The sequence below is a fragment of the Lissotriton vulgaris genome, chromosome 1_1 (assembly GCF_964263255.1).
Source record: "Lissotriton vulgaris chromosome 1_1, aLisVul1.2, whole genome shotgun sequence".
NCBI classification, from domain to species: Eukaryota; Metazoa; Chordata; class Amphibia; order Caudata; family Salamandridae; genus Lissotriton; species Lissotriton vulgaris.
The window spans coordinates 275583395-275602605 of record NC_141685.1 but is presented as its reverse complement, the minus strand read 5'-3'; the positions used below and the strand labels follow the sequence as shown (position 1 = coordinate 275602605).

General features: G+C 49.2%; 1 protein-coding gene across 1 annotated transcript in view; it reads left to right on the top strand.

The window, feature by feature from the left end:
• Positions 1-19211, top strand: part of BTBD19 (BTB domain containing 19) — a 1094395-nt gene that overhangs the window by 671349 nt on the left and 403835 nt on the right. The window contains exon 4 of the mRNA XM_086952302.1: positions 14358-14417. Coding sequence (XP_086808428.1) covers positions 14358-14417 — 60 coding nt within the window. The remainder of the gene's footprint in view (positions 1-14357; positions 14418-19211) is intronic.

Here is a 19211-nt window from a genome sequence, read left to right as displayed (position 1 = left end):
ATCCCTGCTGATATGCCAGTTATTTTAAATCTGCCCCTGAGTGTGTTATGAGTACAGACCCCATTAAGGGGCGTAAAGCTCCAGGCTTATGGGGCAACAGGCAAGCTCCCAGCCGGCAGTGCTGCCTCTGATATGCCTCAGGGGATTAGTGCGCCAGCTCAGAAGCCGAGCAGCGATGTGTACGTACACACCGTGGTGCCCTCTGTTGGTCGTAGACCATACCGCATTAGCCCCCAGCGCAGAAGCGCGCTGCGCGCAACCAGTTAAGGGAGCAGCCATGGAGTTGCGACAAACGTTCCCGTGGCTGTGCTGCAGAAAAAAAACACTCAGTAACAATACAGTCGGCAAATAACCATAACAAACAGCAAGAAAATACCAAATAACAATATAGAAGTGGCCCGGAGGCACTGATCTCGACTGCTGGAGCAGTGAAGAAAGAGGAGACAGCAACAGAGGCAAAGGACTATTGTGTGGTCTCTGACACAGTTGAATTGGCCGCCACAGTAAGAGGGACACGAAGGCCTCCTCGAACGAATCACTACCGCTGCTAATGGGGGTTCCGAGTATTCAACTCAAACGGTAGCGCTTTCCCAGAGGGCACCACGAAACCCTGTAATCCCAGGTTGCGCCAGCCCTCACAGCCCTTTCATTCGAACAAAGAAAAACAGCTTGCCAGCTTCTCTCTACCTACATTCGGTGAGAAAGACAGCGAGCACCTGCAATTGCAGATTTTGACAAGACTTGCACCCATAAGAACCAAAAGGACATTTACCCTGCCTCCTGTTTTTTTTTTTTTCACAACAATTTTATTGATAAAGATGAGCATATGGATTAAAGTGGCATCCCACATTCAGGACGATACCACCAGGCATTGTAGTTACAATCACAATATAAATCTGAGCGTTGAAACAATGAACCAGCGGAATCAAGGATACACGAACATATTAACCCCACCTTCATCTTTTCAAGAATCTACCCACCCAACTCCCTGAGCCCTCCCTCAACCCTCCCTAACCCCATGCATGTATTGTGTATTGTATTGTGGCATACTTATATAGCGCAACCTGTCACCACCAAGGGCATCCTGGCGCTTTGAATGCATGTGTGTGTGAACCGTGTAGACGGAAGCTCTTGGCGTATCAAGTGTGTGTGTGGGAATGGGTTTCGCAGGAGCATACAGGGCTATAGGTCCTCCTCTGGTTCCGCCGGGGGGTCCAGTGTCAAACCTCTGTAGTCCGCCCACCTCTTCCATATTTTGAAATGTTTACGAGGGCATCCTCGTGCCTCAAAGATTGGCCTCTCCAGACCCATACAAAAGTCTAAACCAGCCTTCCATGCAGTCAGGGGGGGGGGCCTCACATACTTCCATGCTCGGGCCATGTCTCTTTTGGCTACCATCAGCCCCAGGAGGAGCAGGTGTCACTTATAGATATTACCACCAACCCCTTCCAGGATGTGCAATAGACCCAGGCGGTGGGTACGGGGAAGGGTCCAGCCCAGCACCTCCGACAGACAGCCCCATACACCCCTCCAGAAGCCAACTAGTTTGGAGCACGACCACACTGTGTGGAGCAACGTACCCACCTCCGCCCCACATCTCAGACACTCCGGGGACCCAATCAGGCCCGCCCTCCACAGACGCTCTCGGGTATAGTAGGCCCTGTGTAGAATCTTGAACTGTATAAGGCGAAACCGTATCGCTATAGCCGCCCCCCTCGGGGATTCTAATGCCTCTCGCCAATCATCCTCATCTAGTGGTCCTATGTCGGCCTCCCAGGTCGCCTTCAGCGGAAGAAGGGTGGATGAGCAATGCGTGACCATGGTCTGGTAAATGCGCGATACTTTTTTGTCCCCAAGGTCGCCCATGAAGACCTTCGCCTCAATCGGGCTGAATTCCGGGAGTGAGTCAAGATTGGTTATACTGGGAGTCAATGCATGTCGGAATTGTAAATAACGAAAAAATTGAGATTGGTGCATATCAAATTTGGCGCTAAGGGCCTGAAAGGACTTGAGAGTCGTCCCGGACATCACATGGCCGAGCTGCGAAATGCCTATTGAGTCCCAGCCATCAAAGCCTGATAGCTTAGATAGTTCTGGTAGTAAACCGTTGTGCCATAACGGTGTTTCCGCGGTCAGTCTACCCCACCAACCCATGCGACGCAGGGCCTGCCGCCATATCGCAAATACAAGTTTAGTGACTCTCGGCAGTGGCCGACGTAGCCGGGGTGAGTATAGGATGGTGTGGAGCGAGTTATCCCCTATCAATGCACGTTCCAGGGCATAGGCCGGATCTCCACCGTCACCATACCACCATTCATTTAGAACAAGGAGATGAGCGGCTTGGTAGTACGACCGTATATCCGAGGTGGCTAGGCCCCCACAGTATGTGGATAGAAAACAAGTGCGCAGCGCTACCCTGGCAGCACCGCCAGCCCAAAGGAAGCGGCCCAGCACCGAGTCAACCTGCCGAAACCATTGGGGTGGTATAGGATACGGATGGTTCTGTAGTTGGTAGAGTAGGCGCGGTAGTGCAACCATCTTAAAGATAGCTGACCGGCCAAAGATTGATAGGGGCATTCGGGACCAAGTTTTGACATCCGTCTGGACTCGCTCCCAGACGGGCAGTATATTACGCTCCCAGGCCGTATCCACCGAGTTTGAGAGAAACACCCTGAGGTATTTCAGACCAACTGTGGCCACTTGCAGTTCCGAAGCCCAGGGATCCGTCACCGTGTCCCCACGTAGTACCCATAGGGTGGATTTACGTAAGTTCAGGTATAAACCTGATACCTCCCCAAACAGTCGCATGACCTCCAGGACACGTGGGCCGGAGCGCTGTAAATCGGTGAGGAAGAAGAGGACATCATCCGCGTATAATGCAATTTTATCCAACAGGATGGCATTCCAGTCAAAGCCCCGTATCAACGCATCTCTGCGGACTCTGGCAGCTAGGGGTTCCATAGCTAAGGCAAAAAGATAGGGGGAAAGAGGGCACCCCTGCCTAGTCCCCCGGCCAATGCGGAACGTCTCCGACACCGCCCCAGCGACTCGCACCGAGGCCGTGATGTCCGTATAAAGTAATCTGATATAGGACCGGAAAACTGGGCCTAGGTTGAGCCACGATAGCAGTGTAAATATGTACGACCAGCTGACCGAGTCGAAAGCCTTGTTGATATCGGCCAATAGCAATGCCGCCTGGTCCCCCAAGGCTCCAACCGCGTCTAGTGCCGCCTGTGCCCGTCGGATATTGTGTCGCGTTGCCCTGTGGTGCATGAAGCCTGCCTGATCCGAGTGGACCAGATCCGTAATATACAGAGCCAGACGGTTTGCTAGGGCCTTGGCCAATATTTTGGCCTCGATATTGATGAGGGAAATAGGTCTGTACGAGTCATGGCTGCCCGGGGGTCTACCAGGCTTCTGAAATACCACTATTTCGGCATGGCGCCAATCGGGGGGCAGTGCGCCCCGCGTTCTCGCCGCCTCAAGAACTCGGCGATAGTGTGGCCCCAGCTGTACGTGAAATTTTTTAAAAAATTCACACGGGTAGCCATTAGGGCCAGGAGCCTTACCCGCATTGAGTTGCCCCAGAGCGTCTCCTAGCTCCTCCGCCGTGAGGGGCGCATCCAAGACCTCCTTGGTCTCGTCTGACACCGGTATGGGTGGTAGGTCCGCGAAAAACCGGGCTAAATCGCCCTCGGGCAATTGGTCACAAGAGGCGTATTGGGCTTCGAAGTATGTGGCGAAGCTCGCTGCCAACTCGTTAGGGTCAGTCAGGACCTCCCCATTGTCGTCTGTAATGCCTGGCAGTACGAGGGGTTGAAAGTTGTGCTGGCATAGTCTATGGAGCATGGAGCACGACTTGTCCCCCCATTGATACACCCTACTTCTTGTGGCCAGCCACGCCTGTCTGGCTTCATCCATCAAGAGGGACGCATACGATTGCTGTGCTTGTAGAAGCAGCCTTAGCCCGATCTCATCGCCACCCTCGTGGCGCTCCTGTTCCAGGGTCGCCACTCGCTCAGCCGCCACCGCTGTCTGTTCCCGGCGCCGCCTACGGGCCTCCGAGCACCATGCTATATCCACCCCACGCACGGTAGGTTTCATCGCCTCCCATACCACTTCCACGTCCGCCCCCTCCACCAGGTTCTCCCGCCAGTAGTGATCTATGGTTTCTCGCAGATGTTTAGTATAGGCCGGCTGTAGCAGATGCCACGAGGACATCCTCCACCTGAACGGTTGCCGTTTTCGCAGGAGGTCTATGTTAACCGAAACTGGGGAATGGTCGGATAAGCCTCTCGGCAAAATGTCTGCGCTCTTCACCCTACTCAGGCATTCACGAGGTAAAAACACATAATCTAAGCGCGAGAATGACCCATGCACCGCCGAGAGATAGGTATATTCACGGGTCGCAGGGTGCATATGTCGCCAAGCATCCACCCAGCCCAGCCCCTCACTCATTGCATGCAGTCTGGTGGGTGGAAGGGAAGGGGGGGGAGTTTCAGTCGTCTCTTGGAGCCTCCGGCGATCCATATACACATCCATTACGTCATTCCAATCTCCCCCAATTACTGCCACCGACCCGGATATATCTTCCCATACAGAGAACAGTCTCTCAGCCAGGGCCCATTGCAGGGGGGGGGGGGGGAGGGGCGTACACACTCCCAAACACTATTGGTTCCGTGCCCACCATGCCTTTCACAAACAAGTAGCGACCCTGTGGATCTACCCATTGTTTCTCATGAACATACGCTATTCTACGGTGTATCAATATGGCCACTCCCCTGGATCCCCTAGAAAACCCGGCATGGAAAACCTGTTGATAACCAAACCTCTGCAGGCCCAGCGCCTTTGTGCCCATCATATGAGTTTCTTGGAGCAATAACACATCTGCCGCTGCTCTCTTACCCCATCGCAAAACTGCCCCACGCTTGATTTTGTCTAGTAACCCCCTGACATTCCACGTAATCACCCTCATAGAGTCTTCTGGAGCCCGATGAGTCAAATCAGCCATAGTCCTTTGGAGTCCACCACACGAGCCCCCCACTCCAGCGCCACCCACCACACGCCACACGAAGCATTATTACGACACACACATGCATTGCACTATCTACCCCAGAGAACCTCACCAACCCCCTAGCCCCACAATCCCCAACATTCCCCAACCCCAACTCAGCAGCCACAACCCTGACCGCCCGTCCCCTGCCTCCCCCCACCCTATACCTCAATGAACTATGAAGTACCTGTCGCGGTATGGGTAGTCCCGAGACCAAAACTGAGGGCTCAGGCCCATCCATACCAATGGATCCCAACATCCCAAAGAGGAACAGTGAACTCACCCCCGCCCTCAGTGTCCCTCTCACAGACGGGAGAGTGGCAGCCACCATTATGTAGTCCCCGAACCCCCACCCCGCAACCTCATCTACGCTCAGTAGACATTAACAGTACTGTCACAAGGCCGTGATACAGCCGGCGATACAGTGGGTCTCAGGCGACCAGGTGCGTCCATCTAGGATTTGCAGCAATAGTAGCAGAATAGGGAGCCGAGGCCCCGGAAACTTCAGTGATCTGTGCTAGATTGTTCGGAGTCTTCGGTTCTAGCAGTGTTTTGCGTGCCATCGGCCGAGGCTGCCCGCTTGCGTGATTTGGAGCGTTTGGTTCGTCCGTGTCTAGACGTCTGATCTCGCTGTGGCCGAGGCGAGCCCTCAGGGGAGCCCGGATTGAGCCCTGGTTGAGAATTTGGTCTGACCTGCACCGTTTCATCGGTCCATCTGAAAAGGTCTTCCGGCGTATCAAAGAATAGTGTCCGTGATTGGAAGATCACTCTCAGGAGCGCCGGGTACAGCAGGGAATACTGTAGCTTAAGGCCTCTCAACTTTGCCTTGGCTGCCATGAAAGAATGGCGTTGCTGTTGGACGAGTTTGGTGTAGTCAGGGAAGATCAAGATCTTTTGATTTTCACATAGGAGGGTTTCTTTATTTCTAGCTTCCCTCAATATGGCGTCCCTGTCGTGGTAGTTCAACAGCCGTGCGATTACCGCCCTAGGTCGCTCGCCCTCAGGTGGTTTCTGCGTCAGGGCGCGGTGTGCCCTTTCAATAACGAAGCATGCAGACAGCGTCCCCGGGGGCATCCATGATTCTAACCACTGTGTAAGGAACTGTTCCATGCCACCCTTCCCACAACTCTCTGGAAATCCAAGGAAGCGGAGGTTGTTGCGGCGCGCCCGCCCTTCTGCATCTTCCACACGGAGCGCCGTAATCCGCTGCGCAGTTTCCATCGCCGCCATCCTCTTTTTAAGGTTACTCACGTCGTCCTCCACCACTGACACCCTGGATTCTGTTTCCGTGATCCGCGCCACGGCGTTCCTCAGGTCCTGGCGCAATAAGGTCACATCTGCGCCAACGGCCCCTATCTTGGCATCCAGCATGTCCCTTGATTGGGTTATGGCTGCCATAAGGGCCACGTTATCCGGCCCCCCTCCAGGCAGGCCGCCCCCTGATGGCCCAGGGCCCCCACTAGGCCCGGTGAATTTATCGATGGTTACTTGCTTAGTGGAGCTGTTACCCCCCTGGTCATGATGGCAGAGTTATTAGGGCCACTTGACCGCTGCTGGCCCCTGGGAGGGGGGGAGTCTCAGACAAGTCACTTCGGGTCATCTTATAGTTGGGTACAGCGCCGGGTGGACCTCAGTCACTTCCCCCACACCATGCTGTCCCCCCCAGCCGCCGTTGGTCGTGGCTCTCAGTGACCGGTATTGCTCTTCCAGTCGGAGCGTGAACCCCCTGCGTCACGCGCCACAGCGTTGATGTCCCTTCTGGTCTGTGGGCCCGGGGGGGGGGGGGGGGGGGGCGGGGGGGGGCACTACTCACAGTTGCTGCCGGTATGCCGAATAGTCGCCTCGGCACATTCACCGCCGATCGGGCTCTCCAGGGCGTCCGTCTCCCCTCTGCACTGCCGGCCCCTGACACCGGGCTGTGAAAATCGAGGTCCCGGCTGCGCCCGGGCCACCAGGCCGCCTCTGCTGCTCCGGTCCGTCCTCCACGTCCACGCTGCCCCCAGGCCCAGCCAGGCCCTGGGGGGATGATTGCCAGTAGTCTCTCTGCCCCAGGGCAAGTGGGGCGCCGCGGCCGTCTCCCGGCCGCAACCCACTCCTCGGCTGCTCCAAAATCGAGGCCCCGGCTGCTCCGCAGTCCACCAGGCAGCACCTCGCACCTCGCCGCCCAGCTCCGCTCGGGAGCGCGGGATCGCCACCGAACACACCGGATGGTCACTGGCACCTCTGGTAATCTTATCCCCGTTTTGGCTGCAGGTCAGTGGCTCGGGGACCAGGATAATTCGTCGGATCAATGGCGGGCCGGCGGGAGCTCTATCAGGCTACAACCGCCATCGCCGCTCGCGTAGCCACGCCCCCCCTGCCTCCTGTTTTTAACCAGTGAGACATCGGGCATATCCCTTTTGGTAGCAGGAATATATTTCTAAACAAATGGCATAACGACAGTTCAAAAATTCGAGTGCCACTATCGATACAGCTGAGAACTACTTACTTCGATAATCACCTACCTTCTAGGAATCATCTGCATAGGGTATCTGTACAGACCCCTAAGTACGACAGACAACCAACATATGTCTTGACAAAGGTGGACTCCATTCCCGTCTTAAACCACCGAAACGCGTCAACACCAATTCTTTGTACAATTTAAGCCTCCTCCTCCCATGTTTACATTGAAACTGATTGTGGTGATACATAGGAGTGATTATTCGACAGCTTTGAATGTACCAATTGTATTTAACAAGTTTTATGTTTTACACTTTTTTGTCTGTCTTTTCAATTGTGCAGGCCACAATAGATTGTGTTATTAATTGTATGTTCTATTTTTTAACTATTTTGTTTAGATAACCACATTATGTATAGGTATGAAATGAATTGTTTTTATTCTTAACTTCACAATAAATTTTTTGTATTTTATATTTGTGAGATTGCACTAGTTTTGACTCTATAGTTTACCTTGAGGCTATGTTTTAGCTTTTTCTGTATTCTTCTCAAGGGAATTATTTTTATCTTGGGTTGATAACCCAATTTCCCTTGACTGTACCAAGGGGTTCCTCTCTCTTCTTTAAACACGTCTCAGCAGTTCCCCAGCCACCACTCTACCCGACTGCCCGCTTATAGTGGATGGCAGTGAGGCACCACTGTCCGAACTGCAGGGCAGCTATGTGGTGGTCACAGGAAGTGTTGACCACCATTGTCATCTCACAGGACAGGACCATGCCCCTTCCTTGATGGGCATGGACCAGGCGCCATGGAACCCTGAACGTAAGAATGAGCCGAGTCGTACCCTTGGATGCTGGGGTGAGTGGCACTCCCTGAAAGGAACAAGTAACACTTAATCCTAACAAAGTTGTGCCAGCATAGAACAAAACTGACATAAACTGCAATATTGGCACCATAAAACTGCAATACACTAGAACAGCTCCCCTGACTTTATGCAATACTGATAAGTGGTACAAACAAAACTCCAGTGAAAAATCTCTCAGTAGTCACCTGGCTGAAAAGCAGCAAAGAAAGAGGACAAAGTGGAGCCTACAGGAGGTTAAATCACATGGGGGTTTTGTTATTGGTGTCATGGGTTTCTGCAGATTCGTCTCCAGTTATTTTAGGAAATGCAGGTCTGTCTTCTGTAATGCTGTTGTAGCTGCTGTGTGTCAGTAAAGGGAGTTTAAAGCACAGTCCTCGCCTCTGGTCCTGACCTGGGGGTCCTTTGCCTTCGGTGCTCCAGCTCAGATGTTGTTGTACTGCATTGTGCATTACCTGGAAAGTAAAGAGAGAAGCTCTGTCCAGCCATCCAAGCCAGTGGTATGTGACTTCCAGGAAATCTCCAAGAAATAGGCAGATCTCCAAGAGCCCAGCAAAGCAGGCTCTTGAAGTGTCTTGGGAACTCAGCTGTTCAAACAGTTTGTTGAGTGGGAACCTGAGCCGCGGGTTGGCGTGACCGAGGACCCGAGGTCCTGCCGGATCCTTCCTCCTTGGTGGAACTCCTAAGTGCATGAGCAGTGGTTTGGAGACCGGCTCTTGCAGTTTACTGTAAGGGTCCCTCTTTAACCCGTTGCGTGCGTTGGCCGTTGCGAGCACTACCTCAATAGTGATGCGCACGTCCGTTGCCTGACGCGGCCCCGCCCACTCAATAGAACTCCCGCGCCGTGGTTAAGGAGTTAAGACTCCTAGCCCATATTATCAATAGCTTTGTCATTTTCTCTTCTCATGGGACAGTTTTTGTGGCTGTATTTTTTAAATGAGCTCTAAGGTTACTGCTAAGGCGACATGCGTAAAGCTGTCTCAAGCCGACGTATCTCGCTAGTTTGTGCAATAGAAGCAATATCTTGGTCAGATTCACACCAGATGCAAAAAGAACAGATGATGGAGGAAATGCTAAACAAATCAAACATTCAGTCACAGAACAGGGTTAAATCCATCGTTTTTTGCTCGCCATTCCAGTTTGGATCCAGCCATATGCAAATCAGTCTTGACCCTGCTTTTCATGGGAACAGTCCATCATTTGTGTGTCTTCAGATTCACAAGAGAGCGAATCATGGACTTCTACAAGGCTTAGCTACATGCAACAACCCAAAGAAGTGGTCTACGAGCGATCTCACGCAGTCTTCCGCTGGAGACTGTGCAGTCTAGCCTCCATGGGGTGGCCCAGTGCAGATGCCAGCTGGTTTCATCTCCAGACTTGTACTGTCCGTGGTGCCATTGGGTCCTGGTGCCAGGTCCTTCACCTGGCCCTGCAGATGCCCTTTGCTGGAGCTTGCCAGCTCCCGTGGAGAAGTGTGGCTCAATGGTTAGAGCGGCAGACCCTGATGCAGAGGTCTGACCCGGGACCAGGGTTCAATTCCCCGCCTCGGCGGGTTTTGGGCTCAAAAATTCCACGGACCTGATAATTCTCACCTTGGTGCCTGTTCCAATCATGGAGTCCCACTCTGCAACTCTGGGCAATAGCTTGCTTAATCTCCACAACGGCCCCCACAACGCTAAGGATGCCTGGCCTCCACCTTGGGGGTGCCCAGGAGTGGACGCCTCACAGGGAATGCCAGGATGGGTTCGACAGCGGTATTCGTACAAGAGCCTTGCGGGTGAGTAGTGCGCTATACAAGTATCAATTTGCATTTACATTTTACATTTGCAGGGGCTTTTTTGTGGAGACTTAAATCTATGGGGCCGTCCATATTCAAACACTAGACTTCAATCGTGAGGCTAGTTGTCTTTACTTGAGGGCCACCCAGGTCCATGTAAATCCCTCTGCCAATAGAACCCTCCGTTGTAAACATAACAAGGTAACATAGCACAGAATGTAAATACGGTGAACAGCCATTAGTGCGCGGCTGTTGGTACGCATGCTGTTACTTCGCAGGCGTTACTACACATGCAATGTAACAACGCATTGCCTTTAGTGCGCGTTCTGTTACATCGCATGCGTAGTAACGCTGCATGCTTAGGGAGCGTGCGCTGCTCTTGGAGCTCGTCACGGCGGCCATTTACTCCAGTGAGGGGTCTGCTGCTGCTTTTCAGGGCGCCACTCTCTGCGCCTGCCCACGACAGAGGAAGCCGGAAGGGGGAGAACATTTGAACAACTCATGGTAAGAGGTAAGTGGGGCTTGTGTTAGTGTAGTGTAAAGTTGTGGGGTGTGTACTTGTGTTAGTGTAGTGTAGAGCTGTGGGTTGTGTACTTGTGTTAGTGTAGTGTAGAGTAGTGTTGGGGGTTGTACGGGTAGTGTTTTAGGGTTTAGGGTAGTGTAGTGTTAGTGTATTGTAGTTTACTGATTTAGTGTTTAGTGTAGTGTCAGGGGTTGTGATGGGTAGTAAATGAGTGTAGGGAGCGGAGTAGGTGAATGTGTATGTTAGTGCAGGGTGTAGTGATTTAGGGTTTTGGGTAGTGTAGTGGTTTTTCAATAGTGTAGGGTAGTGTTTTAGTAGTGTTTTAGATGTGTTGAGTAGTGTATTTTATATAGTGAGTGTAGGGAGTGGAGTAGGGGAATGTGTATGTTAGTGTAGGGGGTAGTGATTTAGGGTTTAGGGTAGTGTAGTGGTGTTTCCATAGTTTAGGGTAGTGTAGTGCTTTAGTATTTTAGATGTGTAAGGTAGTGTATTTGATATAGTGCTGTGTTTTAATCATTTTTTTAAAATATGACATTATTTCGCATACCATTTTTATTACTAGGCAAGTTTTTACTTCGCATACATTAACACTTTCAATATGATGGTATGCGAAGTAAAAATGTGCGTTGTACTGGTTATTGCTAAGTAATAACCGCGTAGTAATAGCATGCAAAGTAATGGCATGCGAAATAACATTAAAAAAAAGGTTAGCAAAAAAGGGTTAGTGTTACGCACTCCGCAGTTGTTATTTGTGTTACAAGTTGTGGTGTGCTCCTGAGATATCACTCCCCAACAAGGTGTGGTAATCAAGAAACAGTCTGCGACACTTGAGATAAGTGCCGTCTCTCTGGGCACAACCAATTGGACGTAGAAACATTCTGAAGAATTGTAATCAAACTTCAAGAAATGGTAGTTTCCATCATCGTTTATTCCATGTTATATCCACAGGAAATAGTTCAAATATTTAGCAAATTGCTAGTTTGACATCCTTAAACTTCCCAAATGTACACAGGAATCATTGAGGATTCACCCAATGCATTTCGGACTAATGCGAAATAACATCTCATATTCTGTAAATAATAATAGGAAAATAAGCTGGATTGTAAATTGGAATTGAAGCTGAACTACAGTCTATCTGTAATTTACTGGTTCATTTGTACCTAGATTGTAGGACACAGCTTTTCAATTTTTTTTTTTTTTTACTGTCCCCTAAATCAAAAACCTTTTGACTGCAAAAATCCTCTAATTTGCTCATTTGCTTTTAGGTAATTCCATGAAATGGCGCAAAGATTAGCCGAAATGCAGGGCCAGAAGTTAGTGCTATATTTTGGCAGTAAAAGCTTTGTTGTGTCCATTTTGGCCTCGAGATGCATTTTGCTCTTTTTTAAAAAAAAGTGCAAAAAACACAAGTGTGATTATCAACAGAAACACATGTCTAGGGATATGATTTGAGAATATACGGGCACTGGCCATGAACTTTTTTTAACATTTTGAGAACTTTGAACTAAAACGAAGAATACTGAACTACAATGACCATGAGGCAATGGGGTAATCCGGCAAGGACATGTTCGCGGCTCCCCCACCCCCCTTTTGTATGATTATCAACAGCTGCTTGTGTTCTGGTTGTCTACAGTGTTCCCCTGACCCAGCACTAAAATTATGCCACACGGCGTTATGGTGTAATTTTGTGACTTTAGCATCAAAAAGCGTAATGCAAAATTATATAAGATTACATCAGTGTAAGAGAAATTTTGCCTGGGCCTACTTATGATACCTCTGCTTGTCTCAAGCAGACTCAGTTGGAGTATCAGTGTCATCCTACCAGGGTGGAATGAGGTGGCCTATGATGAAGCATGTCACATTACGTAAGTGAGCCCACCTCATCCAATTCTTTTAATTGCCCAGATTTCGAGTAGATTGAAATCATAGGTAGACATAGAAGTTCTCCGAGTAGGCACTAGCAAAATAAAACTCCACTCATGTAGCCGAGTACTGCATCTCTGTGTCGTGATATATCACTAAAGGCAGACGCGGAGTCCACTCTAGACTCTCTCTCTCTCTCCAAGTGTTCTGACACGTCCATGGCGAATCTTGGGAAACATCCAGCATTTTTCAAGTGTTCTGTAGGGGAGAAGAAGCAGGGTTCGAGAAGGGTATGGAGCCGAGAAGGGGAGTTGGGCGACTGTACTTTAGGGAGGAGCAGAACAGGAAGTGATTGCTTGACCCTAACAATACTGATGAGAACTGTGAGGCCAGTGGGTTTGAGGAGTGGTCTTCAGTTTGAAGAGTGGTCTTCTATCGAAGACTCTTATTCTGTTCCTATTTTGTGCACTTGCATTACTGGGATAAGCTCAGGTAATAGATGAAATGTCCAACCTTTAGCCATACCTGTGTTTGGAGGAGTGGTCAAGGGGTGGACCCACAAGATGCCCAGGGATTGTGGCTACCAATGCTTTAACTATGAGTCTTTCTTGCCCCAGGCTTTGCTGCAGACCCATTCAGCCTTCCCTTGAAGGCAGAACTTGACTGGTAACAAGGAGGTTTCTGGTTGTGCAACTGCACATTTTCTGATTTATGCTTCTGGCTGCAAGTACATCCCACCAGTCCTCCACAGACTGCACTGACTTCCAGTCAGCTTCTGGATCTGGCCCTGGCTGCTCTCTATTGTCCTTGCGGCTCTGAACCAAGGTGCGCCCCCAGTTCGAGTGTGTGGTGGAAGATCTGTCCTGAGATCCTTGCACTCTTGCCTCATCTCCGGCCATGGGTACCGAAGCTTCCTCTAAAGTCGTACCCCCATTTCAGCCCGGGTCATACTGGGACAAAAAACAGGCCCGGGCACCAAAATAAAAGTGGCCCCCCATTAGCAAATCAAATAACGCTTCTTTCACACACGCAGCACGCGCACACGCAGCACTGGCGCAACCTTTTCAAACCCATAAAGGGCACAGCATGGTCATCAGCTCTGAAATCCACTCTTGCGCTGGACATGAATACCGCTGGTGGTAGCTGAGTAGTCAGTCACCCTAGCACTGCAGGCAAAGCACACGAACCAGTGGTGGAAACATGCCGAACAAAACAAGCACAGCCTTGGAGGTTGTGGCGCACTAAACAAGAAACCCACAAGCAGCAGCTGCACAAGAATCCCACACTTAGCTCATGCAGCACTGGAAGCAATCTGCAGCGCGAGCCTTTTTTCACAAAACAATAAAAGCAGGGGCAACACAGAGGCAAGCGTTACTTACAACAAGCTGCGCGAGCAAAAAGGAGACGAAGAGGGCGGAGCGAGTGAGTGGGCGAGGAGAGAGGCTCACGCGCGCTTGGAAGAGCAGTCTGCTCATTTTCAAGCACTGCACTCTTGCTTGTGCCGTGCCCCTGCTCGCTCCAGCAAGGTGGATGCCACCACAAGCATGAGTGTGTGCTTGAAAATGACCAGAGCTACGGATAAAGGTCCTCCTATGCAGCGCATGCGTGCTGCATCGGCGAGACCTAAAAATGACAAAACAATGAAGAATACTATCACAAAATGGGCCAGCATTACGCTGCTTAATTTGCCTTTTTTTGGTGCATAATTTACGCAACCCTGCAGCGTAATTTAGGCCTCCCCTGCCCCATAATTCCAGTGGCCCTGGATATAAATTGTAAATTGAAACTCTTTATAAAGTGGCTTGCAGTGCTGTGCTCTGACTTCTCACCTCTTTCCTTTCAGCTCTGCGTGCAGTACATCACAGACACCCTCACCGTGGAGCTGGCCTGCGAGGCGCTACAGGTAAGAGACTGCCCTACCTACCACTGTAATATATAACCGCGCAGTGCGTGTGTGTGACTGACTCCGCACCAGCCCCCCCGACTCTCGGAGATAGCAGCCTGGGAGAAATGCGATCTTTGAATGTTTTCCCCATCAGCACAGTCCATCCGCGCGAGAAAACATCTGGAGGGTGCCAGGCAAGGAACTTTGCCCCCTGTAACTTCAACAGGTAAGTAATCAGTCTGTCTCATGACTGGTGACCCTTGGTTACGGATTCTTAAGATCTTTAGGAATGAAACTTTAGTGTCACTTTAAACTGCCTCAAGCTCGTTTCAACCTGCCGGGGTGAGGATACCTGATGCACACATTTCCTGTGCCACATACTCCGAATACCAGGGCTGGTTTCTTTACGAGGTAGGCTTACTTTCTCCTTTACGACTTGGGTGTTATAAATGAAATCTCTTGCTCTAGGCTGGGGGTGAATTCCAACCCTCACCCAGTGTTGCTGTGACCTCCATCCCCTTGTGACACGGGGTCAAAGGGTCTTAGAGAGCCGCGTTGTATGTACATGGTGTGTTCTATTGTGTGTTTGTAAAGAACTTGAGTATCATCACCTCTACATAGAAGACACAGAACTGTCTGGAAAAGGTGGCCGAGCTCGGGGCCTGACTGAGGCTCTGGCCTATAGAGGGGTCCGCTGCGTGCACGTGCTTCTGACGACATTAAAGTGAGACCTTTCTTTGATGACAGGTAGGGCACAGGAACCAAAGGGGGTCACTCTTCACACTGCTGATATTTCACTTGCTGACAGTGATATGAAAGTGTGACGCACACACAAAGGGGCTGGCAGTCCTAAAAAATAGAAGTGGGGAGAACTAACCAAGTTAGGTAGTATGCAAGTTACATCATGGCGCATGACATCACGGTGACATCATAGGAAGTGGCATCACAACCCATGACCTCGCAAGAAGTGACATCACATGAAGTGACATCGGATCTTAAGACCTCACAGATGTGTTTAAGGACTGCCATAAGTACATTTGTGCGCATTACAAGACTTAAATTAGATTTTGTCTTGGGGTTGTGCTAAAAAATTCTGGGCCTCAATGTATACATTTTTTTTTTAAAAGGGGGCCTTGTAAATCTGCCCCAATATGTTTCTCAAGCACAGTGTAAGCATTGTGCAGGCAAAACCTAAAAACAAAGGTTAAAAGGATGCTATAGTTAGGTGAGAATGTCAGTTAAAACATACAGTTTTAAACTAACAAAACCATAGACTCACCAGTTATTGTTATCTCAAGTAACTATAACTTGTGTCCAAAAGTTGACTTTATCAAGGGGTCAGCACATCAACTTATATAAATCAGACCTATTGGCTTTGTAATAATAACTATAATCTAATGTATATGTTGTATATTTCCACATTCCCATTTTTAATTATAGTGATTGTCATAAAATATTTTCAAGCATTTATAAATGAATAACGTGTCATTGAGGCTTTTTCATTTTTACAGACCACAAAGCACAGCCATAGAACCAACCATGAGGAGCCCTTGAACTCCAGCTGAAGATCATACCGCTCCAGCATGGAGTGCTTTAAATATTATGGTAAGCTCTCCTGCAAGGAGACTTACTGTTGTTATTTTGTATGTCGCTGGGGGGCTGCTGCACTCCAGGCAGCCCTCCACAACATTAAGGGATAGCATCAGGCTATAAAGCCCTGCAGTGCATTATGGGGGCTCTGTGCCCGGAACATTGAATAGTAAATGTCCTGTCAGGCTGTGACAAAGAACTTAAGGTTGAAATGTGTTGCCATTTACTAAAGCATCATCTTGGAGCGCAGTCGTGTATTGCTTTTGGAGGGACACACAGAGGCAGAACTGAACTTAAACTGGGAAAAAGGACTTGCACCGACGCAGTAGGTGGACCGAACCGGTGTTTTTGCAAGGAAAGAGAATGCGTACACACTAACACGTGGTAATCCTTCTTAATGAATGTTTTTCAGTGGTATCCAAGCTGGTATTTTACAGAAAAAGAGAAATTCACAGTGATGAATTAATTTGCCAGATAATTAGCTTCTCTAAACAAGCTAAAAACATTTCATCTTCTTTTAGTGCTGGTAAAGAAAAAAACACTTTCACAATGACCGTGCTAATTTTAGAAAACTGACCAGCACACATCACAAGCTCTCACATGAAAGCACTGCTTTGAAGCAAGCAACTACCTATGAATCATCCCAAGTGTGCGAAAATAAACATTGTAAAGGCAGAACCCTGTCAGCCAAACGTTACATGGTCCATATTGCATTTTACTGTCTTTCTTTATATATTTGTTGTAAAACTTACTCTGTGGTGTCAATGTACTACAGAAGAATAGTATATTTTAGAGGTGCAGTAGCTTCCATAGCATATATACACTGCAAAACATAAATGCATTAGCCTAACAATCAGTATTTAGATGGGACTCCCTTCACACGCCCTTCCAAATATCGATTCTGTATTATTTGAAAACCCAAATTGTGATTTGGTAATGTGTTACTGAAGCTTAATTTTAGTTTTGTACACAACATTTTGTAGTTGCAAAGACTGAAATGTGATCTTTGTGACCATAACTTTGCTTTGCATATCAGGCCCTTTATCTTGACATTGAGAAGAATCTATTAAAAGTGAGAATTTTTAAACATAAACTTTAAAACGTTCCGAACCCCATGCCAATTTCATTAGCGATCCAACAGGCAATTCAGTTGTCATGTGTAACCTATATGTGTCCTAAATTCTTATAAAAGGTGGGGCAACATTATGGTCTATCATATCAAACGTAAGAGGTTTTTGTACAGCGCACATGTTTCACTTGTGTATTTCAAAGTGCTATCATGTGATGATGAAACAAGCATTTACAATGCAACGGTCTCGCCTTCGGAAAAGTTAGAGCTATTGGCATTGTAAATGAGAAACTTTTTATTTATGTGTTGGTTTTGAAAACAGATAAGTAAATGGCATTGTCATTTACAATCTGTTGGACCTGGGATCTCCAAGTCACATAGGGTAGCTTGGCACTAAGTGGGAAGGCCTAACTCAAAGGTACATGTGTTAAGTTTGCGTCACACCCTTCAGTAACATAACGTCCATCCACTCAAAAATAAGGACACTACACCAATGTTAGAAAAATACAGTTTGCTTTATGAAAATAATTCTCTATTTCCCCTTTGTTACTTAGCAGTCTTTAGTTACAGTACATAGATTAGCTTCACAAAAGAAATTAGCAACTAGACAGTTTCATAAAAGAAAATCATTACTGGCATTTCCTTGTGTTCCTTCACTCTGAAAGGAGAGTTCTCTAACAACTCCTGCACCTTAAACAAACAAAGTATGCATCATCAATTTAGTAGTTAGCAAGCATAGATATTTCCTACATTCAGATTAGGCTGTTCAACTCCTGCACCTTAAACAAACAAAGTATGCACCATCAATTTAGTAGTTAGAAAGCATAGATATTTCCTACATTCAGATTAGGCTGTTCATTCAATTCTGTTAGCAAAAACCTAAAATGAGGTAGTCTAGCCTTCACATATAAATAGATTCAGTAAGATGCCTGCCCAGTTCTACTTATGACACTCCCTTCTGCTCCTTTCTGTTCAGAATGCCCAGGTAAATGTCTCAATGGAGTTCACATAACTTGTTGGGGATTTAGCAATCTTGACCCCTGCTTCACTTCCACTCATTCGTATAAGCACAGTCTAAAGTTCACCCCAGACCTGCTTACGGCCGGCCTCAGAGGTCTGCTCTCTATTCTGTCCCACGCCGGTAGCTGGATGTGACTCAGGCTCTCCTTTGCAAACCTCTGTCAGGCAATAGCGTCACCCACTCAGGCTCGGCGCTTCCCCGCACAGTCTTACCGGGAGTTTCGCCTCGGATCGGTCCCACAGCTCCGCTTCCTTCACTCACCACAGCAACGTCGTTCTGAGGTGTCCCCAGACGTGGCGCTAACAGCTCTGGGTGTTTAACGAAGCCGGAATCACCCCGCACTTTCTCCTTCCGCGTCGCTGGTTGCTCAGTGCTCCGCCCTCACCTCAGGCGTCAGGAAGGGAGGGAACAGACGCCGGCCAGCCTCCTCGGGCTCCCGCCCCCTTCTTCCGCGACACTGCCTGCTCAGTACTGACTTCCGCGAAGCCGCCTCTCCGTTACGATCCTCAAGCGGCTCTCCCCGCTGGACCTCCCCAACGGCCCGGTGAAGATGCGTCAGCCGTTCAGAGGCAGGGACAATAGCGGCAAGCCTTTGCACGGTAGGGTCCTTCCCTTCGCCTTACGGGTGCCCAGGACTTTGGGTGGAACGCCAAAGTGTCGCTCCTCCACACTTTCAGGTAGCAGTCCAGGTTGGGTCCCGAAGAAGCAGACAGGCAGAAATCAATTCCCCCTACAAATGGGTGCTTCTCTGGGTGAATTCCCAAGCCAGTCAGCAGCTTATCCAGAGTAGCCCAACCACGTTTCTTTCTGGGGCACAAGTCAATATTTGGAGCTAGAGATGAGGTAGCGGTGCTAGGGCTTAGTCAGTAGGAAGGGGGACACACCAGCACAGTAGAGCAGCCGGCCCGTGGGACGATCTAACCCCTCACAGTGCGCCTTCCTCCCTTCGCTACTGCTTTACTCCTCACCAGGTTTCACTCAGGCTCCTCTGGTCACTCTCCACCAACAGCTAAAATGGCCGTCCTGGTTCTGGCCTTATATAGGCTGGCTCTGGCTACCAGAACCCTCCAGAAGGTTCTAGTACCTTCTTAGTGTAATCCTATGGTCCCTTTCTCCTGAAGTGTCAGTTATG